Source organism: Nannospalax galili, unplaced genomic scaffold, assembly GCF_000622305.1.
Source record: "Nannospalax galili isolate Female #2095 unplaced genomic scaffold, S.galili_v1.0 scaffold281, whole genome shotgun sequence".
NCBI lineage: Eukaryota > Metazoa > Chordata > Mammalia > Rodentia > Spalacidae > Nannospalax > Nannospalax galili.
The window spans coordinates 5,450,584-5,472,739 of NW_008349068.1; the positions used below are offsets into that span (position 1 = coordinate 5,450,584).

At 41.5% G+C, this 22,156-nt stretch overlaps 1 protein-coding gene across 5 annotated transcripts in view; it reads right to left on the bottom strand.

The window, feature by feature from the left end:
- The window catches only part of Plekhm3 (pleckstrin homology domain containing M3), a 188,329-nt gene that overhangs the window by 70,509 nt on the left and 95,664 nt on the right, over nt 1–22,156 (bottom strand). For all 5 annotated transcript variants that reach the window (XM_008846201.3, XM_008846202.3, XM_029569899.1 and 2 more), the window contains exon 6: nt 3,932–3,995. In XM_008846201.3, the coding sequence (XP_008844423.1) occupies nt 3,932–3,995 (64 nt within the window). The remainder of the gene's footprint in view (nt 1–3,931; nt 3,996–22,156) is intronic.

A 22,156-nucleotide genomic window follows, 5' to 3' on the forward strand; every position in this document is an offset into this window, starting at 1 on the left:
TCAAAGTGTGTGGGTTGAATACATTTCTCTCTCTCTTTCCCTCCCTCTTCACTTCTCTCTTCTCTTCCCTCCCTCCCTCCCTCCCTCCGTCCCTCCCTCCGTCCCTCCCTCCCTCTATCCCTTCCTTCCTATAGGTGTTTTGTTTTGTTTGAGACAGGGTCTAAGTAAACCTGGTTGGCCTGGAACTCTCTATTGTAGACCAGAATAGACTCAAACTCACAGAAATTCACTCCCCCCGCCCCCCTGCCAAAGTGCTGGGATTAAAGGCATTTGCTACCAGCCTGAATACCTTTTTCTAACAACATCTTCTTTGCTGAACAGAAATTTATCTGAAATTCTAAACTTAAGCAATATTTGAATCAAGCATGTGTATCCTAGGATTTGGAGAGCCTTGCCTCCCCTACTATGCTTCTTCCTTGGCCCTGCCATTAGGCTAGAAGGGTCCTTGGCTCTATTTTACATGCTCTAGTAAATGCTGTCAACTGACTAGTCAGATAATGTGCTTTTTAACTGCTACCTTTCCAGGTGTGTAATGCCCAGAGAGCAGTTTAATACATAGTCAGTGGAGGACTTAGCACCAGCATAAACTTTGCCAATAAATGGCAGGAGATTAGCTCCCAGCACAACAGGAAGGAGTCTCCTTTGCTAAGCAATTGCCAGTCCTTGCTCTCTATCTCCTCACATGCAAGTCTATCTTAGTAAGAGAGAATACATACCAAGGGGCAGTAAATCAAAATAGTGATTTTCTTGATATAGCAAAAGATATATTAGGGTAACTTGAAATCTTTAGCCAAGTTGTTGATTGAATAAATATGCTAAAATTTTGAGGATGGGTACTTATAAAAATGAAACAGGATGGATGCAATTTCTTTTGGCACCAGAATCTTTCAGCATCTTTAAATATTATTAGTGCTTTGTGTGCTATTTTAAAATTATGCATAAATTACAAATCCCTCTTTACCATGGCTATTAAATTATTACCACTTGAAGAGGAAAATGTCTGTTTTTTTTTAATAAAAGGAAATGAAAAAAATCAAACTCAGAGAAATTTGTAAAAATGGATCTGTGTTATTGTTGAAGATCTATAACTTCTCAATAACTTGGCTTAATTTACCTTTCTTTCACTATAAAATCTATACCTTGAAACATCTTTTGCCATAGTTATTGTATAAAGTGGAAAAGTTTGGTTTTACAGAAGGCTTTAAGGCTAAGGAACAGAATCAGACAGGAGAAAATCATTCATTCCTGAAGCTGACAAAAAACTGGAAGGGAAAGACCAAGGTGGCGCAGAGCCACAGAGGCTTATGGTTGGAGCATCCAGGAAGGGTTCCTGCTACCTTGATCTATTCTTTCACAAAGCAGTAGTCCTGTTTTTCTTTCTCCTTATCCCTTCCCTTTACCTATTTCTGAGAACGGTTCAAACCTAGAAAACATACTTGTTATTTACTCAGAAAGCAAAGGAAGATGAGGTAGGGGTGCCCTTCAGGGCTGATAGCCATGATGCAGACAGATCAAAAGCTAAATCCAATTTAGCCCACCTCAGGCAGAAACAGTAATTGAATTAAACTTCCTCTAAATATGATAAGTTTGGGGCTCTTAAAGCCAGGCACAAAGACCAGGTTAGAGTGAGCTGCTGAATAAATGGATGCATTGAGCACCCCCCCTCCAGCCCTCAGGGAGTTTGATAAGCCAGCGATTGCTTCTATCATTTCACTACCCAGCTGAAAACTGATTAAGCTACTTATGGGGCTCTGGGGGCTAATAGCCTCGCCCACCAAGAACACCACTATCACTGACTTAAGTAAGCTGCTTGGCATGTATGGTTTGACTATTACAAGGAGGGAAAAAGAAAAGGGGTGTGTAGGGGGAGACAGCAGGGTACAGGAAAGCTTTAAAAAGCAGGCTTTATTATTACAAATGGATGCACTATTCTAATACTCTAAGATGAATATGAAATTACTCTGATTCTTTCTCTTCATCTGATATCAAAACCCAAAGGAAAGTCATTCTATTTTAGACCACCTTTACAAGAATGTTTGGTACCTTTAAAGAGACTTCTCAAGCAGTAGTGTCTGGGCCCCTAGCTACTATGACCAGACAGATCACTAGACGAGAGATAAATAAATGTATATATACATTTTAATCAACTCTCCCCTTTGAATATCACTAGGTGACTGTAATTAAGAATATACTCCTTTCCACCCTGGTCAGCAGATCACACTGATGCTTGCTTATGCAGGACAGGGCAGACAGGACTGAAGGAGCTGGAAGGAGCTAGCTTTTGCAAATAGGTTTAAACCTGATGAGGAGTGTAAATTAAAGCTCTAACCTTCTCTCAGACCTCTCCAACTAAACGTTAAATTATTTCTTCCAGAAAATAACTTTCTGATATCAAAGGGACAAAGAACATAAAAGTCTTAAAATTTCAAATAAAATAGAAAGACATACATACAAGAAACCTTGAAAAGTAACTTAGAATCTGAAAAACGACTGAAGGACATGGGTGAGTTTTTAAGTTGAATTTATTTCTTTTGAGCAAAAACAGCCAGACAGGAAAACAACAATAAAAGAACAGAATCCTAGCAGTTTAAAATTTCTGAAAGTTGTCACAATAATTAAAAAGAAAAAAAAAAGATTCTTAAAAGAATCAGTATCTATTTAGAAAGGGAAGTAATTCTTTCATCTGGTGTCTAACAGCTTCTTAGAGAGCGAGTTGTTGATTTAAATGATTAATCAAAGCTTAGCATACTCAGAACTTAGGGCTGAACACACAAAAGCTTGGTCCCCTACCCCCAGCTGCTAACCTGGTCAATCATTAAAAGAGCATGTACTAATGAAAGCATAAGAAGTTGGTTTTGACTCTCTTCTGTGCTCTGCTATGTTTTATTAAACTTTAAAAGTCACTCGACTGGTAGGCTTCAAGCACAAGCCAGAAGGCTTAATTCATTTGCTCTCTGATTTTCTCATGTCTTTTGTCTTCACATAATTTTTAATTGACATATCATTCATACATAACATTCATTATTTTAAAGAAAGTAATCCATCAACTTTTAGTATATTTGAAAGGCATCATTACTATCCAATTCAGTCCCTAAAGATGTGGAATACCCATTACAGTCCTTCCTTACTCCTCCACTCTCTCCAGAGCCTGGAAACCACTAAGCTACCTTCTGTCCCTATGAACTTGTTTATTCTGGACATGCCATTTAGATAGTCATAAAAATACATATTCTTTCATATCTGGAGTCTTAACTTAGTGATGTTTCAATGGTTCATCCATGTTGTAGTATGTGTGAATATTTCACTCCTTTGGTGGCTAGGTAATGTTCTATCATACTGATAAATAACATCTTGTTCCCTATCCATCAGTGGAAGGACATCTGGGTTGTTCTCCCTACTTTTTTGCTATTATGAATCATACTGCATTGAAATTCAGATACAGGTTTTGTTTTATTTGTTTTTGAGACACTGTCCTGCTAGCAATGGAGCCTAGGCTGCCTTAACCTCCTGAGGAGTTAGGATTGCGGTGCATATCACATTCCCAGAATTCAAGAACAAGTTTTCACAAGGATACATGTTTTTCATCTCTTGGGCATATACCTAGGAGTGGAATCTCTGGGTCATATGATAACTCCAACTTTTTGAGGGACTGCCAAACTGCTTCCCAAAGTGACTATCCCACTCCACTTCCCCACGAGCAATGCAGGAACACTCTACTATCTCTATAATTCTTGCCAGCATCTGTCATTGTCCTGTAGTATCTTTTTATACAAAGTCTTCCCCACAATTCTGAATAGAAGTGAACTGAATGAATAGCAAGGATTGTGATGAAACTGCCACAATGACAGCAAAATTTAGCACTAAGACCACAGTTCACAAGGAGACTTCTCCAGGCAGAAGATAAAATGAAATGGCCCCTCTGAGCACTTACCTGCTGTAGGTCAGCAAGGGAATACAGGTGGATCTGTTGAAGGAGGTATTCTCTGGGGAAGATTCTGAAAACAAGGGCAGATACACAAGTGACCAGTGGTGCCACAAGACACACTTTCCTTATTAAAAATTTCATTCAGAAACCCTTTCCTCTGTCCTCTCCCCACTTCTACTTATGTTCTCCAATCTTCTGAGAAATATCTAATACTACCCTTTTCTCTGTTATTTTTCTTTATAACATAAATACTATAAGTAAATACGATTTCTAATATTATCTGAACTGGTATACTACCTATGTAGTCTAGGCCACACTGGTTTTTGTTTTTGTTTGTTTTTGTTCTTTTTGGTTTTGGTGATAAGGTTTAGGTATATAGGCTACTGTGGCCTTGAACTTGAAATCATCCTGGGATTATAGGAGTATATCACTGTCCTAGGTCTGCTTCTGATTTCCTGTACCAGCTATATCTTTAACAAGTTGTGTGTTCTTAGTCAAGTCTCAAACCCAGCTTCTATGCTGTATAATGAGGATGACTGATTTTGACACCTCTAATATCTTTGTGGCTATAATACTGCATATCTGAATTAACTGATTTTGGAGTTAAGAAGTGGAGTAGCAACCTGCGTGTTTGTCTAGACTTGTATATGAGTTGGGGGGTGATGTGATTGAATGTCACATTAATGATATATCCTTTTAAGTGCATATTGACAGCAAATTTTAGAACTTGGGTACAGATGGGAACAACAGAATAAAATTCTAAATTGAGAGTCCTCAGTGAAGTCCAATATCATTAGCTGTTGTTGATTTCTAGTACCTGGATAGATGGCAGTGAGTGAATAGGAAAAAACAATCAACTGTGAACAAGCAGAAAGGTAATCAAATGTAGATGGTTAGAAAACACACACACACACACACACACACACACATACACACAGAGCATGATGCATGTCTGTAATCCCAGCACTTAGGAGGCTAAGGCAGGAGAATCTCGAGTTTGATGCCAGCTGGGCTGTACAGTGAGATTTTGCCTCAAAAAACAACAAACAAATGGGGCTGGAGAGATGGCTCAGTGGTTAAAAACAATGGTTGTTCTTGAAGAAGACCCAGGTTCGAATCCCAGCACCCACCTGGTAGCTAACAACTGTCCTAACTCCAGTTTCAAGGGATCCAACAGCCTCTTCTGTCCTCCACAGGCATTGCACGACACAGGTGCACTTACCTACATGCAGGCAATACACGCATACACATAAAATAAAAATAATAAGTAAAATATTTAAAAAACGGGCATGGTGGTGCACGCCTTTAATCCCAGCACTTGGGAGGCAGAGGCAGGCAGATCTCTGTGAGTTCAAGGCCAGCCTGGTCTACATAGTGAGTTCCAGGACAGCTGGGGCTACAGGGAGACCTTGTCTCAAAAAGACCAAAAAAAAAAAGAAAGAAAGAAAAAAATTAAAAAAACAACCTAAAACAAACAAATTAAACAGTATATATACAAACCAAACCCAAAACCAAGCTCATGGTTGCTGTACTTTCTTTCTTTGTCATATGGTACTATACAATTATCTTGTGTTTTAAATAAAACCACCAATTTAGTCAATTAACATTTATGACTGTCTATTAGATGCCAAGCACTGTGCTACACATCAGAAAGTCTCAGTATCCGAGTTCAAGGAGACAGAGCCAAGTGAGGGTAAAGGATATAAACCAGCTGACAACTGGAATCCAGTGTGGAAACAAAACAGTAAGAGTAATGCATAGACACATCCTTTTGGAGTGGAGGATTCCAACTCTGGCTATCTATTAGAACGACGTGGGGGAACTTTTAGAAAGTTAAAGGTACATGTATGGGTAGAGACCAGAAATCAGTGCTGAAGCCCTGGTCTAATATTTAACTTACTGGGAAATTCATTATTCAGTCTTTCAATTAAGGACAGATTAGTTGCCAAATCCTAGAGATTAACAGGTTCAGCTTTCTATCCATCTAATATTGATTGAGTACATACTATATTCTAGACACTGAACCACACCACTGAAGAAAAGGGCAATAGATCAGTTAGACAAAGAATTAGCCCACAGAAGACTGGGGTAGTTGCATTCTAGTTTAGAGTGCTCCTGGAAAGTAGGGTAGACATGGAAGAGTTCTACTGCAAAACACAGGTTCATCCACTAATGTGAGAACAGACCAAGCACTGCATTCTAGAAAATAGAATGCAGTTCTTGAGGCCAGGCTCCCTTCAGCCCTAATGGTCCAGGGTTGACCTGTGGCATAAAGCAGAGCACATCCCCAGTGCAGCTGACAGGGTATAGGGAAAGTGTTCAATTCCACCATGCTGCATCAGCTTTCCTAGAAAAAGGCCCCTGTTGTGGGATATGGACCATGTTTTTTTGAGGGACAAAGAGATACAACCAAACTTCACTAACACACAGGCCAGAGAAATTCAAGAGAACAAGTCCTCATTTTAAGCACCTTCTGTTAAGTACCAATAACAGCATACATAATTTCTTCAGTTCTAACAACAGTCTTGGACATTAAGTATGGCTCTATTTTACAAAAGAGGAAATAGGTTCAGAGATAAAGACTAATCTGCTTGGGATTGTGCTAGGCTTCAAGGTCATGACTTTCTGTGTTCCTTCTGGTTTCTTGGGGGTTATAAAGAGGAAGAAGGTGGATTTGAACTGACAATCTAATTTGTCTATGGCATTCATATTTCTTCTGTGTATGGATTTACTACTTTTTTGGGCAGTGGCAAAATAGGCACTAACTTTTTTTTTTTTTTTTTTTGGTCTTTTTGAGACAGGGTCTCCCTGTAGCCCCAGCTGTCCTGGAACTCACTGTGTAGAAAAGCTGGCCTCGAACTCACAAAGATCCACCTGCCTCTGCCTCCCAAGTGCTGGGACTACAGGCGTGTGCCACCATGCCCGGCTCACTAACCTTTTTGTGCATGTTTGTGCACATGTGTGTGCATGTGCAAGTGGAGGCCAGAAGTTGCTATTGGGTGTCTTCTTCAATCACTCTCCATCTCATTTCTTGAGACAGGGTTTCTCATTGGCCTGGGGCTCACCAAGTTGGTTAAACTGGTTGGCCAATAGGTCCCAGAAATCCCCTATCTCCATCTACCCACTGCAGGGCTCACAGGCATGCACATACACATGCACGGCTGCTCCCTGCTTTTTATATGGGTTCTAGGGATCCATACTCAAGTCCGTGCACATTAAGTACTTTACAGAGTGAGTCATCTCCCCAGTCCTCTTTCCTTTATTTCTTTTTTCTTTTTTTTAATTACTGATTTTTTTAAATGTGTATTTCACACAAAACATCCCAAACAATCTTATTCATCTTTATACCCGCATCCCAAATGGCACCCTCCCATAGCCCCCCTGCCCCACTGGAGCCCATATATTCTGTTATTTATTTATTTTTTAATTAAGAAGGTTTCTCTATGTGACCAGGCTTGCCCTGAACTTGAGGTCATCCTCCTGCCTCAGCCTCCAAAGTGCAGACAATACAGGTGTGCACACCACCATACCCAGTTACTGCCAAGCCTTCTTCCTGAAGTCAGTAGAAAAGATGGAGAGACTTTGGCAGGTATTGCTGACAAGGTATTAGAAGCTCTTTCTAGGGTAATGACAAAGGGATATTGAAAGGAGTGGGTGTGTACACAAGAGACTTATGGAAGAAGAACTGACTGAATGGGTGGAAGACGAGAAAGTAGTCAACATGACTTGGAGGTATCCAGTATGGGTGACCAGATGGTGAAGTCACTGGTCCATACTAGGCTATCAAGGAGAGAGGACAACTGAGTTAAGTTTGTATGTGCTAAAAATCCAGTGAGAGACAGTGAGTCTAGCTATGGGTATGAGGGACATAGAAAAGTCAGGCACTCTTACATCAGCACAGAGAGGACAGCTGGAGATGTGGGATGGATGAGATGGATAGAGTAGAAACTGAAGGGGAAAGAAGATGCACACAGACACAGGTTGATACCTTATGATATCTAAAATTATCTAAAAGTGTACTTTAGTGCTGCAATTTTACTCATGCTGGAAAAATTAAGTTTTGAAAAGGACACTCACATGTAATTTAGTATCTATATTTCTTCATTTGTAAGATGCCCATATCCTTATACCATTTACCCAGGCTCCCCTAATGTTTATAACTTGTATAGCCATGGGATAGAGGTCAAAACTAGGCAATTACTAACTATGGAAATTATGAACTTTGTTTGGATTCTACCAGCTGTTTTATTGTTGTTCCTTTGTTCCAGGATCCTTTCCAGAATATAATGCAGTATTAATAGACTGTGATCTTGGACATATTTAAGTATTTGCAGGCCACTTGAGACCCAGCATAAGTGCAGAAAAGAAAACCTAGGACACAGTCTTCCAGCGGAATTCCAAGGGTAGCAGCATGCGGTACCATATTCTAACAGGACACAGAGGATGTTTGGGACTGGATGAACAGAAGGGACCAACTTTTGAAAGGTAAATGCTTAATAATGAAGTTTCTTAAATAAAAGCAAGCAGACAACAGTGCTATGAAATAGACAGACAGTGATGCAAGTGTGTGGGCTAGAAGGTCATTTCACGATTCCATCCTGCCTTTTCAGTTGGTATATAGAAGTGTAAGTCAGCTGTAGAACGACAGAAGGAAGGTAGGTAGAATAATCTACAGCATGGGACACACTGGGCAGCAGATCTGCTATGTTTTGATCCGTATTCCCTCTAGTCTAAAATCCTAATATTTCTATGACTAGAAGTAGACAGGATGCAAGAATTACAATAAGTGATCTCAGCAAGTCCTCGCTACCGCACTTCATTGGATAGCCAGAGTCCTTTGTCCTGAGTTATCTAATCAAACAAATAACTTCATACCTATAATAAGCCAGGCCGTGTGTGAGATGCTGAGAGATGCTTTAACGAACACAACTGCCGAGTAGCAAAGAGAATTTCCAGTTTCTCCTTACTGGGTTCTTCTTGCTTCTAAGCACTGCTCATTATTCTTTTCATAATAACTAACTCTGGTCCCTGTCATCTCTTCAGCATTATTTGTACAGCTGAAGTTAGCTGTGTATTTATTGAATGTGGCTAAGTGTGTGAATATATTTTGCATGTGTTTATTTTTCTCTCCCTTTAAAGAGACTTTAAGCTCCTCCTTTACCACTCTCCAGTGTTGCGCACTATAATTTATATGAGGTCAGTCATGACAGACACAAAAAATTGGAAAATGCAATATATGCGGAAAAGATAAAGGAACTGAGCCTACTGTGTCTGGAGATGTGTGTCCAAAAAATTTAGTGGTGGCCATTAAAATACAGACTTTTAAAAGAGATAACGTCAATCAGCCCCTTTTCCCAAGAGGAAGGAAGTTGTGACATAAAAACACTGACGCCAAATAGGAGAATAAATTTCCCAGAATGGGACCTATTAAAATATGCCTCCTGTAGTGATCCTTTTTAATGTAAATGAAAGAGGAGAGATTTTCTACATACATTTAAAGGCAGGGCTGTGCTCTTCTGCCAGGAGGAGGCATGGACTTCCAATGCAGGCCAGCTGAGCAGATAAGGCTCACTGGCCCTTGCTCCTCTTTCCCTGAAGGCAAACTAAACTGGAAACACATTCTCTGAATATCTTCCTTAGGCAGACCAACAGCAGGGGAAAGGTAGATTAAGGACAACAAACACCAAACTCAAAAAGGTAAGTCATGGCAACTTCCCAACTACATGACACTGAGGGCTCTGTTCCACTGTGGCTTGGGTTCTTCTATAACCTGGTCCATCAGACAGAGGCTCTTGAGAAAATGCCTGGGGTCATTTCTCTTGGGGTCTTTCTCCTCTGAATAGGAGTTGAGCTGGTTATAGAGAAACTTGACCTGCAGGGCCTGCTTAGGCAGCAGTAAGATGCCTGAGGCAGATCAGCCCAGGAGAAGGTAGGGCCCTCATGGGCTGTAGTCACTTCAGGGACAATGCTAGTGGAGCCATTCATACATGGGAAACAAAGCTCAGAGTACCCTAAAGCTAGGTCAGCATTAATTTTAATACTAATATATTCAATAAAGCATGGGGAATTACTTGCATTCTTTGTCAGAAAATACTTCTGATCACTTATCTCCCATGAACTTAACAGAAACCTCTGTCACCTGTTACTATGGTTAAGAACCTAAGATCAAATGCAAAACCCTCACATATTTCATTGCAATAAATAGATCTTGGGTTCCCAACATATAGCAGTGTGCCTGCTCCTCAAGATTTGGAAAGACATTGTTTTTAAACATCCAGACATACATGCGGGGTGAGGGAGGCTGTCAGAACACCTGGTCAGGAAAGGCCTCCAAGAATGGGCACATCAGGAGTTAGTGGGAAGAAGTGGAAGTGGAAGGATTGCATTCCAGGTGGAAGGTACAGAGGTGGGTGTTAAAAGGCATGCCAAGGGCTTCAGCCTCTCCTGGGAAAGGAGTTCTGCTTCCATGTTTGGGACACACCACAGAGTGTGAGATTAGAAAGTTAGGATATAGCTAGCCAAGAGAGGGGAGTCTCGCTTGCCTTGATGAAGTGCCACAGAAGTGTCGTAGGCAAGAGAATGACATGGTGAACTCCATGACTTTCAAAGTTCACCCACAGCAGAAGGGACAGAAGGGGACTGAAGGCAGGAATCTTTTTCAGGCAAACCTGGTGATAAATGAAGAAGGTCTGAGAAGAATTAAAAGAGAGAGAGGAGCCTGCCACCAGAGAGACCTCTGTAGCTCAGTCTTCTGGTCATGGTGACTCATGGGAGGGACTCAGTTTCCTTACTAGGTCAAATAGAAAAATGGAAGTTGTATTTGCTGACAAAGGAAGAGAAGTCATCTTGTTGGGAAGGAGTAGCTCACCTGTTGGCAGAGAAGAGAACTGTGTGGCACAGCCAAGAAGAGTCTCCTGAGCCTGGCCAGGAGATTCATATGTTTCTAGTATGCAGGTTTCAGCTGCAGCTATGATAATAAGGGACAGACCAGGACAGCACACCTGGGAAATGAAGGACTGAACCCTGGGGAAATAGTGCTATTCAAGGATTTTTGTAGAGAGAAAACTGGGAAGGGGCACTTTGACAGGAAGAAGAAACAGCAGAAGACTCCATCAGGGAAGTCAAGGAAGGGAGCATTTCAAGGAGGAAGAAGGGGTCAGTGGCACAAGAGGTAGGGAGGAAGTCAAACAATATGAAGAAGACTCTCAATGAGACCTAAGAGTAAGTGCTTGCAGGATCTAGCAAACAGGAATTCATCAGTGACCTCAGACAATAGGGGAGGAGGAGGGGAGCCAGACTGCAGACTGGTGAGGATGGTGGATGACTCTTTTAAGAAGTTAGCTTTAAAAGAAAGGAGAGAAAGTGGGCCATTGCTAAAGAAGGATGTAGGATTAAGAAAAGATTTCCTTTAAAAGAAAAATATGGGACAGACTTGGGTATATTTATGTGCTAAAAGAAAGAGGGTAGTGCAGACACAGGAGCACAGAAGTAGGAGTAATTAACAGGGCCTGGCCCAGGAAAGACCTACAGGAAATGGGATGTGGACCCAGCTGGAAGCTCTTTTCAACACACACACACACACACACACACACACACACACACACACATGGGGGGGGGAGAGAGAGAGAGAGAAAGAGAGAGAGAGAGAAAGAGAGAGAGCACACATGTGTACTACCACAAGCCTTCAGTGGAGAGAGGGAAAGTTACTGATAAAAGAGAATTCCAGTTTTTACTGAATTGTTATGTAAAAGGTACGATTTGTTAATTTCTTTAACACAACCCCCAAACTCCACCATGCTAGAAACTCAAAGCTACACACTAACCAAAGGTTATCTGACTTAGTAGTCCTTTAGTAAACAGGATCCTTGCTGCAAAAAATCTGTCTTTTGTTTTCTGATGAGGCTGCTATGTCTGGGGTTTTCTAGGCATCAAGTGACCTCCCTGCACCACGATGCTATTAATCATCAGGCCTGGCAGCATTTCTATAGCGGACCAACCACATGCACGGCCCTGATCATGCCAGTGCAAGTTCATCTAGTTGGCCCTGACACCCAAGTCAGAGGACAAAAGAGATAAGGAGAGTCAACTCCACATTTGTCTCATCCATCAAAGGAAATCACATCATTGGCAGGTAGCAAAATTAAGTTTTTTGTACCAAAGAATACTGAAAAACCTTGCTAAAGGATCATGGACATCGACTAACACAACCAGTTCTTGTACCAACATTTTTACTCCATCACCTTTGGAAATGCCTGAAATACTGGGAAGGTAACTTGGGCTCCATTTATAGATTGTTCTAATGAGAAAAGTGAGAAAAGATGAAAATTAAAAAGGTCATATATGATTCAGAGCCCTTAAAGTAGCTGACACTTGGGGTTAAACATTCAGAAATAATTGCCTATGAAATCAAAGGCAGTAGTCTCAACAAAAAGCTCGGGGACCTCATTTCATTTTGATCCATGTCATTAAGTCAAATAAATCTGGACTCACTTAACTTGACTAATTTCTGAGGACTTTAATTCAGCTCCTACCAACCCCAAATGCTCATTGAGTAAAAGGACTGGGTTAGGCTCTGGAGGAAGTAGGTTCTCTGCAAAGATTCTGATGGACTTAAATAATACACTTTCCTGAAGCTTAGTTTTCAGAGATATACCCCTGGCACTTAAAAACTCAAAGACTGGGGCTGTGAAGATAGCTCTGTTGGTAAAGCGTTTGCTGTGCAAGCATTAGGACCTGAGTTCAAGCCCCACCCCCACATTAACAATGCCATGTGCTAAATGCTATGGGGTAACCAACTGCTTTCTGATTAGACTTGAGGTCTGCTATATAAGGAAAGAACATATGTCTGGGCTGTAAACCTGGTTAAGAGCTGGTAGCTGGGAAGATCATAGGCCTAAGGGGGAAACCCACTACTATCATTTTGCTAAATGGACATGCAATCAAACTGCTTCCTAAATACCCATGTTTATATTCATAGATTAGTGCCATGTTTAGCTTTTGTCAGAGAAGGGAGATGGTTAATGCAGACTATATAACTGGTGAAAGGGCTGAGAATAAAGGAAAGCGGAGCACTCGGCCTAAATGGGGCATCAATATGACCTGCTCCAAGGCTCAGGGAATGTCGAGGAAGGAGGGCAGAAAGAATGGAAGAACCAGAGGATGGAGAGGTATGTTGAAAAAGGTATCTCTGGACACAATATGGTGGTTGTACACATGAACTTACTATACCTGCAGATATCTGCACAATACTGGGCCTGTCAACATTTCATCATGAAAGGAGGATGTGCTCATGAGGGCCCATGCCTCCCCGAGGGACTACTGACAGTTAAGAGTGGCTGGTGGAAGGAGTGTCACTTTCTTCAGTAGTGTAGTGACTGACCCTAAGCTTCCCAAGCTCCCGTAAATAACCCACCATACATAATTATTACAAATGACTCTGATTAAACTCAGTGGGTTATATACTGACAAAAAGACATGCAAGTAGGAGGGGGACTTATTGGGAGGAAGAAGAAGGCTTTCAGTAGGAGGGGAGGGGAGAGAGGGAAATGGGTGAAAATGGCTTGAATTTGTATATCCATGTATGAAGCTGTCAAAGAATCAAAAATAAATTTTAAAAAGTCAGATGTGGTTGCAAACACTTGTAATCCCAGTACTAGTGGCAGGGGGTGGGGTGGGGTGGGGTGGGAGAGATGGGAGGATCTCTGGGTTTCACTGGCTGGCCACTGTAGCTGAATCAGTGAGCCCTAGGCCAGTGAGAGACCATGTCTCCAAAACCAAGGTAGACAGTTTCTGAGGAATGACACCAAGGTTGTCCTGGTCTCTACATGCATGCACACACACATGCAAGTCCATCCCTCCAACATACATATATATGCACACACATACACACAGAAGATTAAAATGAGGGGGGAAAGGGTCATAATAAAAATATCTTAGTTTAAATAGGCTTTGAAGAAAAGACAACATATATACTCATATACACAATCAAGAAGATAACACCAAATGCAAGCCTCAAGAATATGATTCTGAATGACAAGGGTCTCAGAGAAGGATAGATAGAGGTAGATAAAGAATAACTTAAAAGAAAAATAATTTATTCACATATTACTACTGTGTTTTTCAAGAATATGTGCTCCAGGGTAGGTAATTTGTATCGAGTTTATAGAGCCATCTTGTCTTTGCTTTGAGGGCACATGCACCTACGTCCAAACCAGCAAAAAGCACTAGAAGCATCCCCAGGAGATGTAATTTGGTGCTCATGATATGAGCTGCAAACTCTTAACTGAAATAGTTACATTAGGCTGGATATGGATAAGCCTCGCATGTCCAGCCCTGGTCTGAGCTAATGGAACACCAATTTTAAATCAAAGGGAGATATTTTGATGACAACCCACGTGAAAGAAATAAGCTTCAGTCATTTCTCTAGATACCTCATTTTGCTAATCTCATTGGTTGAAAAAGTGGCAAGATTATACCAGATATTATATCTGGGCAGATAGTTACAAGAAATAAGGGTTTCTTTTACCTGCTCATTCAGAAATTGTACTTAAGCTTCTCAGCAACAATCTAAAGACTGGAGCAGAAATGCTTGGAAAGTAATTTTGGCTATGATTATTTTGAGGCCTGATTATCAAAGTGACAGATTATATCACAGCTGTCAGGCACCCTAGCTCAAATTCTTAAAGTATTTTAAATAGGAGCAAGAATGTAGTACTTTTCCTACAATATCTCAGAATATGGTTTTGTGTGATTTCATTTAATCTTGAAATAAGACAAAATCATTTCCTAACTTTTTGAAGAATTTTTCAATAAACAGCTATGTTTGTATGCAGTTTAGTAAAAGTAATATATACCTTTCCAGAAAAGTTATATATTACTTCCTCAAAGTTAATTAATCTGTTTATTATTGAATGGCACTGCCTTGCAGGCAGTCTGTGGCTACCTTTTAGAGTTCTGGTGTGTGTATATTCTGGTGTGTGCGTGTGTGTATGTGCGTGTGCATGTGTATAATATGCACATATATCTGTCTGAATGAAACCTGTGGAGAAAGTGAAGGAAGGGAAGGTGCTACTAGGAGACTAGGAAGACAGATGTCTTGAGAGCCACACACCTAGAGTTCATCCAGCAGAAAAACAATTTTGAAGTAGACTAAGAAGAGTAGTCACTTTCAAAAATTATCAAAACAGTATGATATTTTTTAGTAGTTTCTGAGTCCTGGTAGGTTCATGCAGCTGGTCTATTAAGCCTATACACCCAACTTCAGCTTATGACATTTTAAATTAACTAACTTGAAACTAGACTGACTAACAAATATTCTGGAGAATAAAGAATGATATTCATTTATTGAGCCTAAAGAAGTGGTAAGAATACACTTGAAGTGTTAGAAAATGACTGGTCTTTAATGAGAATAATTTAGTATAATATTAGGCCAGTGAGATGGCTCAGTGAGTAGAGGCAATTGCATGCAGGCCTGATGAACTGAGTTTGAGCTCCGGATCCAAGATCCCACAAGGAGTCAGGAGATAACTGACTGGCCTATAACCTCCACACAGGCACTGTGGCATGCATGAACCTGCACACCCACACCCTATCCCCACAAATAAATAAATTAATTAATTAAAAAATAAGTAAATAAATAAATAATTTTAGTTACAATACTGTTGGGCTTATTCTTCTAAAATTCAATGTTAACCAAATTTTACATACTTAGATCTCATTTTTTTGTTATAAGAAATTCCTAAGACACAGATGAGAGACACAATAGTCTGTAGATTTAAAGAACTGCACGTTCTTAATAAACTAGTCTCTTAAATTAACCATATTGGCATTTTCCCACTTTTGGTGTGTGTGAGCTCGTGGTATGACTGTGGAGGCTGGAGGTGATGTGGGAAACCATCCTTGATCGATCTTCTACCTTACTCATCAAGGAGGGTCTCTCACTCAAACCCAGAGCTCACTGCTATCTCTAGTCTAGCTTGCTCTGGGGATCCCGTCTCTATCTTCCAAGACTGGAATCACAGGCTGCCACCGTGGCCACCTGACATTTATGTGAGTTTCTGAGGCTCCAAGCTCTGGTCTTCACGCTTTCATGGTAAGCAATTTAACTGTTGAGCCATTTCCCTAACTCTAAATTAAAGCATATTTGATATTCAAAATAGCATGCAGTCTTTTCTATCAGATAATCCTTCCACCTACTATGTCTAACTTGTGTATGTACACATGCATGTGTGTGAGTACATAGTATGTGTGTGTTTATGTTTGTGGGGGTGTGCACTCTTCCTGTGAGTGTGCTTGTAGAGACCAGAGATATTGGATATCTCCCTTTATCACTCTCCATCTTATTTTGAGACAAAGTCTCTCACTGATCCTGGAACTCGCCATTTTTGCTACACTGGCTGGCCAGTGAGCCCCAGGGATCTACCTGTCCACCCCACCAGCACTGGGGTTACAGATTCTTGGTACCTCATCTAGCTTTGACCTGGGTGCTAGGGATCCTAACTGAGGTCATCATGATTTGTGGCAAGTATTCCTAGCTCCCTCTTAGGAATATATTCTCCCAACTCATTAACTGTTAGATTGCTTACTCAGTCTTTTGTTGAGTATACTACTTAATAATAAGATTTGTTTACATCTTCTAAGAACAGAGAAATGTAGGTGTACTCAAACATCAAAATAGAACTTTCAGTGATTCATGATGCTTATCTTAGCTGCTTTCTATTGCTGTGATAAAACACTGACCAAAAGCAATTTGAAAGGGTTTATAGTTCACAGTTCACCATGGAGGAAAACCAAGGAAGGAGTTCAGGGCAGGAACCAAAGTATAGATCATAGACCATGGAGAAGTACTGCTGACTGGCTTGCTCCCTTAGGCTGTGCTCAACCTGCTTTCTTAGACAACACAGAACCAGTGGTGGCACCACCTGCCCAGAGTGGCACTGACCACAATCGGCTGGGCCCTCCCACATCACTCAACAATCAAGAAAATGCCCCACAAACATGGCCACAGGCCAATCCAAGGGAGGAAATTCCTCAGTTGAGGTTCCCTTCACCCAGGTGTGTAAAGCTGACAATTGAAGCTATCCAGCACAAGGCTTTAAACAAATATTTATTGACATTAAGAGATGTTCAGCTAGGCATGGTGGCATAGACCTAAAACCTCAGCACTCAGGAGATTGAAGTAGGAGGACTGCCCTGAATTCAAGGCTAACCTGGGCTATAGAGTAAGACTCTGTTAAAAAAAAAAGTGTGGCTAAGTGACATGATTACATTAAAAATAATATAGTATAAAACATTTTAATGGAGAAAAAAGCATCTACAGAGGAAAAGGCTATAGAAGAAAATGTTCAAAAAGTGGTAGAATAATGGATAGCTTTCTTATTTTTGTTTTCTAGGATGAACAGTATCTTTTGTAATAAGCCAAAAAAAGTTTTTTTAACCAAACTAAATTGTCTCCACTCCATATCAGGCACTGCCCTAGGATCTGGGATATGGCAATGGGCAAGACAGATAAACTGTTACCCTGGGGCTGGAGAGATGGCTCAGTGGTTCAAAATACTCTCTGTTCCTGCAGAAGACCTGGGTTTGAATCCCAGCACCCACATAGTGGCTAATAATTGTCTGTAACTCCAGTTCCAGGGGGTCAAACACCCTCTTCTGTCCTCCATGGGTACTGCACAATATAAGTGCACTTACACACATGCAGGTATAACACTCATACACAGTAAAAAAAAGACAACCTGCGACTCTGTGCGACTTACATCTAGGGCAGTGAGCAGAAGCACTTGCATATGTTGAGTCAAAGTACAACTTTTGTGCCTTCAGACAAGGAGACAAAGTTCCACATTATCTGTGAATAAGCAATGAAAGACAGGAGGTATGGAGGAAGTCAGGGCAGAGACATTGAATTGCACACTGGTGGCAATCTAAAATGGTCAAGGATGCTTCTTCAAAGTGATATAAGTAAAAAGCCCTAAAGGAGGTGAACAAACAGGTGCTACAACTTTTTGAAGAAAAGAAAAAAAGTATAGAAACCCAGGGAGAAGGCTTCTTAGTGTGCCCAAGAACCAACAAAAAGGCCAGTTTGACTGGAACAAAGGGACGGAGAACAGAAATGGTGGGTGGTGAGGCAGAGATGTAACGGGGGTCCAAGACTCTACATGGTGCTGGTGCTTACTTGGGGTAAAAGGTAAAGCTATTAGAAGTGACTTCTGCACTCTAGCTAGAATCTTAAGAAGGGGGCCAGGGAAGGACCAAGGAAACCACTGCTCAGGAAAACTCTATTTGGGTGGAAATTCATTCATGCTGGACATAATCACAATTTCAAATAAAATATGAAACAGGAAAAGGTGACTGAGGAGGAAGAAATCGCCAAGCCATTGTGCTGCATCTGAATAGCCTAAGTCAAAGACAAAACTTGACAAACACATAGGCCCAAATGTTCCCTCCCTGACAAGTGACCAATTCTGAGTCTCTGAGTAACCAGGAATATAGGCTTGAGAGTGCTAATTGCCTTTAGACAGTGCTGGAAAGAATCTAGTGTAAATTTATATCATAATAGGAACCTTGGATTTGCCAGACTCCGACTCATCATTTTGATGACATAGAATGGGAAATACTCAAAAGCCATTTAAATCTCACAGAACTGGATGATTTCAGAAGAGAAACATAGGGCTTAAAGTGGGGTTTCAAAAACTTAGTCCAATAGCTGGTGTCAGTCTGGGTGATATTTTTGGCCGTTAAAGGCAAAATGAGAAAAAAAAAAGTTAGAAAGCTTTTTAATTGACTTGCTTTTAAAAGCTTGTTTGATTTTTGAGTCTGCCCATTTTTTTTAGTGTTATTATATTCTTTTATGAAATAATGGTGAGAAACAGAAATATTTTGTTTTAATATCTGTTTTGGCTAAGGACATATATAAAGCAAGCCTGCAGATATTGCCAGAGCTTTAAGTTTCCAGGTTTGGGAATGGAAAAGTCTGGCAAACAGTGACCTACAGAAAATGCACATGTTGGAACTCAGCCAATTGTCCTGTCTGGCTCTCCATGGCTGACAGAGCCTGCTGGTGAGCACAGGCATGTGTCGGTCTGCCATTTACCTTCCCACTCCTCCCTCCCTGTCTTTCTTCACACTCTCCTAAAGAAGTACTAAAAGGTTTCTTTAAAGAGTGTGGGTCAGGAGCAGTGGTGCATGCCTACAATCCCAGCACTCAGGAGGCAGAGGCAGGCACTGCAAGTTCAAGGTCAGTCTGGTTTATATAGAGATGACCAGACACATAAGAAGATCATGCCTCAAAAAGGAGACCTCTGGACATTACCATCGCCAAGAGAAAATGTCCTGGGGAAGCACCAGTTACCTAAGCAGGAGAAAAACGGCTCCAAGTGGACTCCACTGCTTAGTGGCTTCGCCTCTGTGGACAGTCACAGAGCATCTCACAGGCACAGCCCTTTCACTTCACCCTATGTGCCTAAAAGGACGGCTATAAAGAAGATGACAGATCTTTTGGAAAATCCCTTTTAGTTGTTAACAATCATAATTATTGTAAGCAATTCTGAAAATATGAGATGGAATGATTATAGTGACTAACAAGCCTTTACTGCACAGCCAACATATGTAGCTTCTATCTTGGGCTCTAAGGAACAGCAGGATAATCTTGTCCCCTAATCTTCTGGGAGCCAGCAAGAAAGGCTATGCCACGAGGAGATGTAAACCACTTAGGCACCCAAGCATCAACTGAGTGTTCCAGATGGTCACTGTTGGAAGAGACTACAGAAGGGATCAAGCACTGAGCACAGGAAGAGGAAGCAGTTGAATTGGCCTAAAGTGGAGTTCCCTATACAAGAGGCGAGGCAGTTGGTATGTCAGGAACACAAGTATGTCTTTTTGGCTGGGATGGGTGATGGTGGTCCATTAGGGACCATGTGGAAGATGAAGCTGTGCATGTAGGTCAGGGTCAGATCCCTAGGATCAGATACTCAACCAGGAGTATTGTCAAAGTACACAGGCACTGTTCAAAACAGTCCATTCTATGACAGAATGGCTAATGCATGGACCAGACAGGGCAACCAGAGGAGACAGGACTCCCAGTCAACAAACTATAGAAGTGAAGTGCCGAGTGGCCTGACCAGAGGGGTTACAAGAACAAAAAGTAAAGGAAGCATGTGACTAGCTCTTTGGGAACCTTAAAGCAAAGACAAGGTTCAGGCTACAGAAAACTAAGAAAATGATATGAAATTAAGTGAAGTGGACTGGACTACAGTGGATACATTTTTCTGAGAAGCCTGACTTTGATGGGTACTTCAGTGGAACTATCCAACAGGCACCTAGAGATAAACCAGTGGTGATCTCTTCCTAGTCACTGTAGATTTATTTATAGGGAATATGACTCTCCCTGCAGATGATCAAGGGTCCTGGGAAGAGATGCCTTCTCCTCACATACACAGAATTGCCAGACTGACTCCTGTCAGGAATGAGGAATACGTAGAAAGGTAGCTGGGGTGTTGCCCACTCCTTGTGTACAGAGCTCAAGGACGACATGGAGGCAGCAAAGGTGCAGAGAACAGGGAAACCCAGTCAGGCTGGGGGACAGAGAAGGACAGGAAAGATGAGAGGCCCAGAAGAAACAGTAGCCAAAACGGCCCAAGGAAGTCACAATGTGAGCAAAGAATACAGTCCAGTCAGGGTCAAGTAAGACATGGTAGGCAAAAAGAAAATGGGGACATTTCTAAGAATTTTAGCAGTCAAAGGCATGGCTGAAGACAATAAGGTATGGTAGGAGCAGAGGGATTGTGGTTTTGGTTTTGGTGATGCAGGCCAAGAAAACTAGAGAGTAAGGTATTAGTTAAGTGTTGTACAACAACTGGGGCACAGTTTCTGGACTCTTCTATGCCACCACTGGAGGACCAAGGTCTTATCCGGAGACTTCCAGTGACACTGAATTCTGTATGGAAAGTCCTGCCAAAGCCTGAGTCCCCAGCTGGCGCCTCAGGCTCAGCTTCTTTTGCCTCTTTCTATCTGCTCATCTCGTGGCACCTCCTGAATTTCAGTCTGCTTATTATAAAGTCATGACAGCTAACTTACTGAGTATTGCTCTGTTCCAGGCTCTCGCTTTCTTTAGCCCCAGACTTTCTCATTATAGGAGAGACAACTGGCTCTGAAGGCTGTTAGAGATAGAGATGAGCTCTGGGGCAAGAAAGTCTAACTTTGGGGCTTACAAATAAGTGAACCTCCTTGATTGGTGCCCCTATTTTATTCTTCTTCTCTGTTCCCTCTTTGGTCTTGGCAACCCAGTTGTAATCATCAGCTTTGTGGTGACATGAATCACCATTCCAAGAACAGTCCCCAGAAGTCACTGCAAATGCCTGGTGAACATGTAGCAGCCTAGCTCAAGCACTAGATCCTCTGACCCATGCTCAGAGGAACTCCAAGGTTGATCTAATGCTATCTCTGCTAGCTCTCTAAGCTTCTTCATGATTGTCTTTGGACAGAACCAAATCTACGACTGCTGCCAACCTTCAGGTACCGCCACGCTGAGATGAGAGTTAATACTCCAGAATCCAAGATACAGTATTCTTATTTGATTATATGAATCCAGGGATTAAAAATATCAAATGCTTATAAACCCAGGAACCACCATAAATGAATGAAATGGGTTAGAGTTAAACAAAACAGGACTATATTATATCTACCAAGTGAGGCTGGGCTTAGGGAACAACAGAGCAGCAGAGGCTACAGTAAAGCAGAGAGTCCTGTGTCCAAAACTGACTACATGGAATGAGAGCAGCCTTGTACACGGAATGAGGGCAGTCCTGTGCACGGATTGAGGGCAGCCCTGTGCATGGAATGAGGGCAGCCCTGTACATGGAATGAGGACAGCCCTGTGCGGTGAAAACTTCTGAATTTTACAGAAACCAGAAAGCTGAAGTTTGTGTGTGCATGAGAATTCTTGGCTTTTATTTATTTTCTGACTATGCATGTAACTGTGTGTACATATATATGTGCATGAGTACAGGTGTATGTGTGCCATGGAGCACATTTAGAGGTCACAGGACAACCTTAAGTGTCAGTTCTTACCTTCCATCCTTTTGAGTCAGTCTTTTTTTGTTGTTTGCTTCTGTGTATGTGAGGCTAGCTGGACTGTGAGCTTCCAAGGATTCTGTCTCCACCTCCCATCTTTCCATAGGAGCACACATGTTAGAGTGTTGTGTGCCGGATCAAATGGCCCTGGCAGGGCTAGAA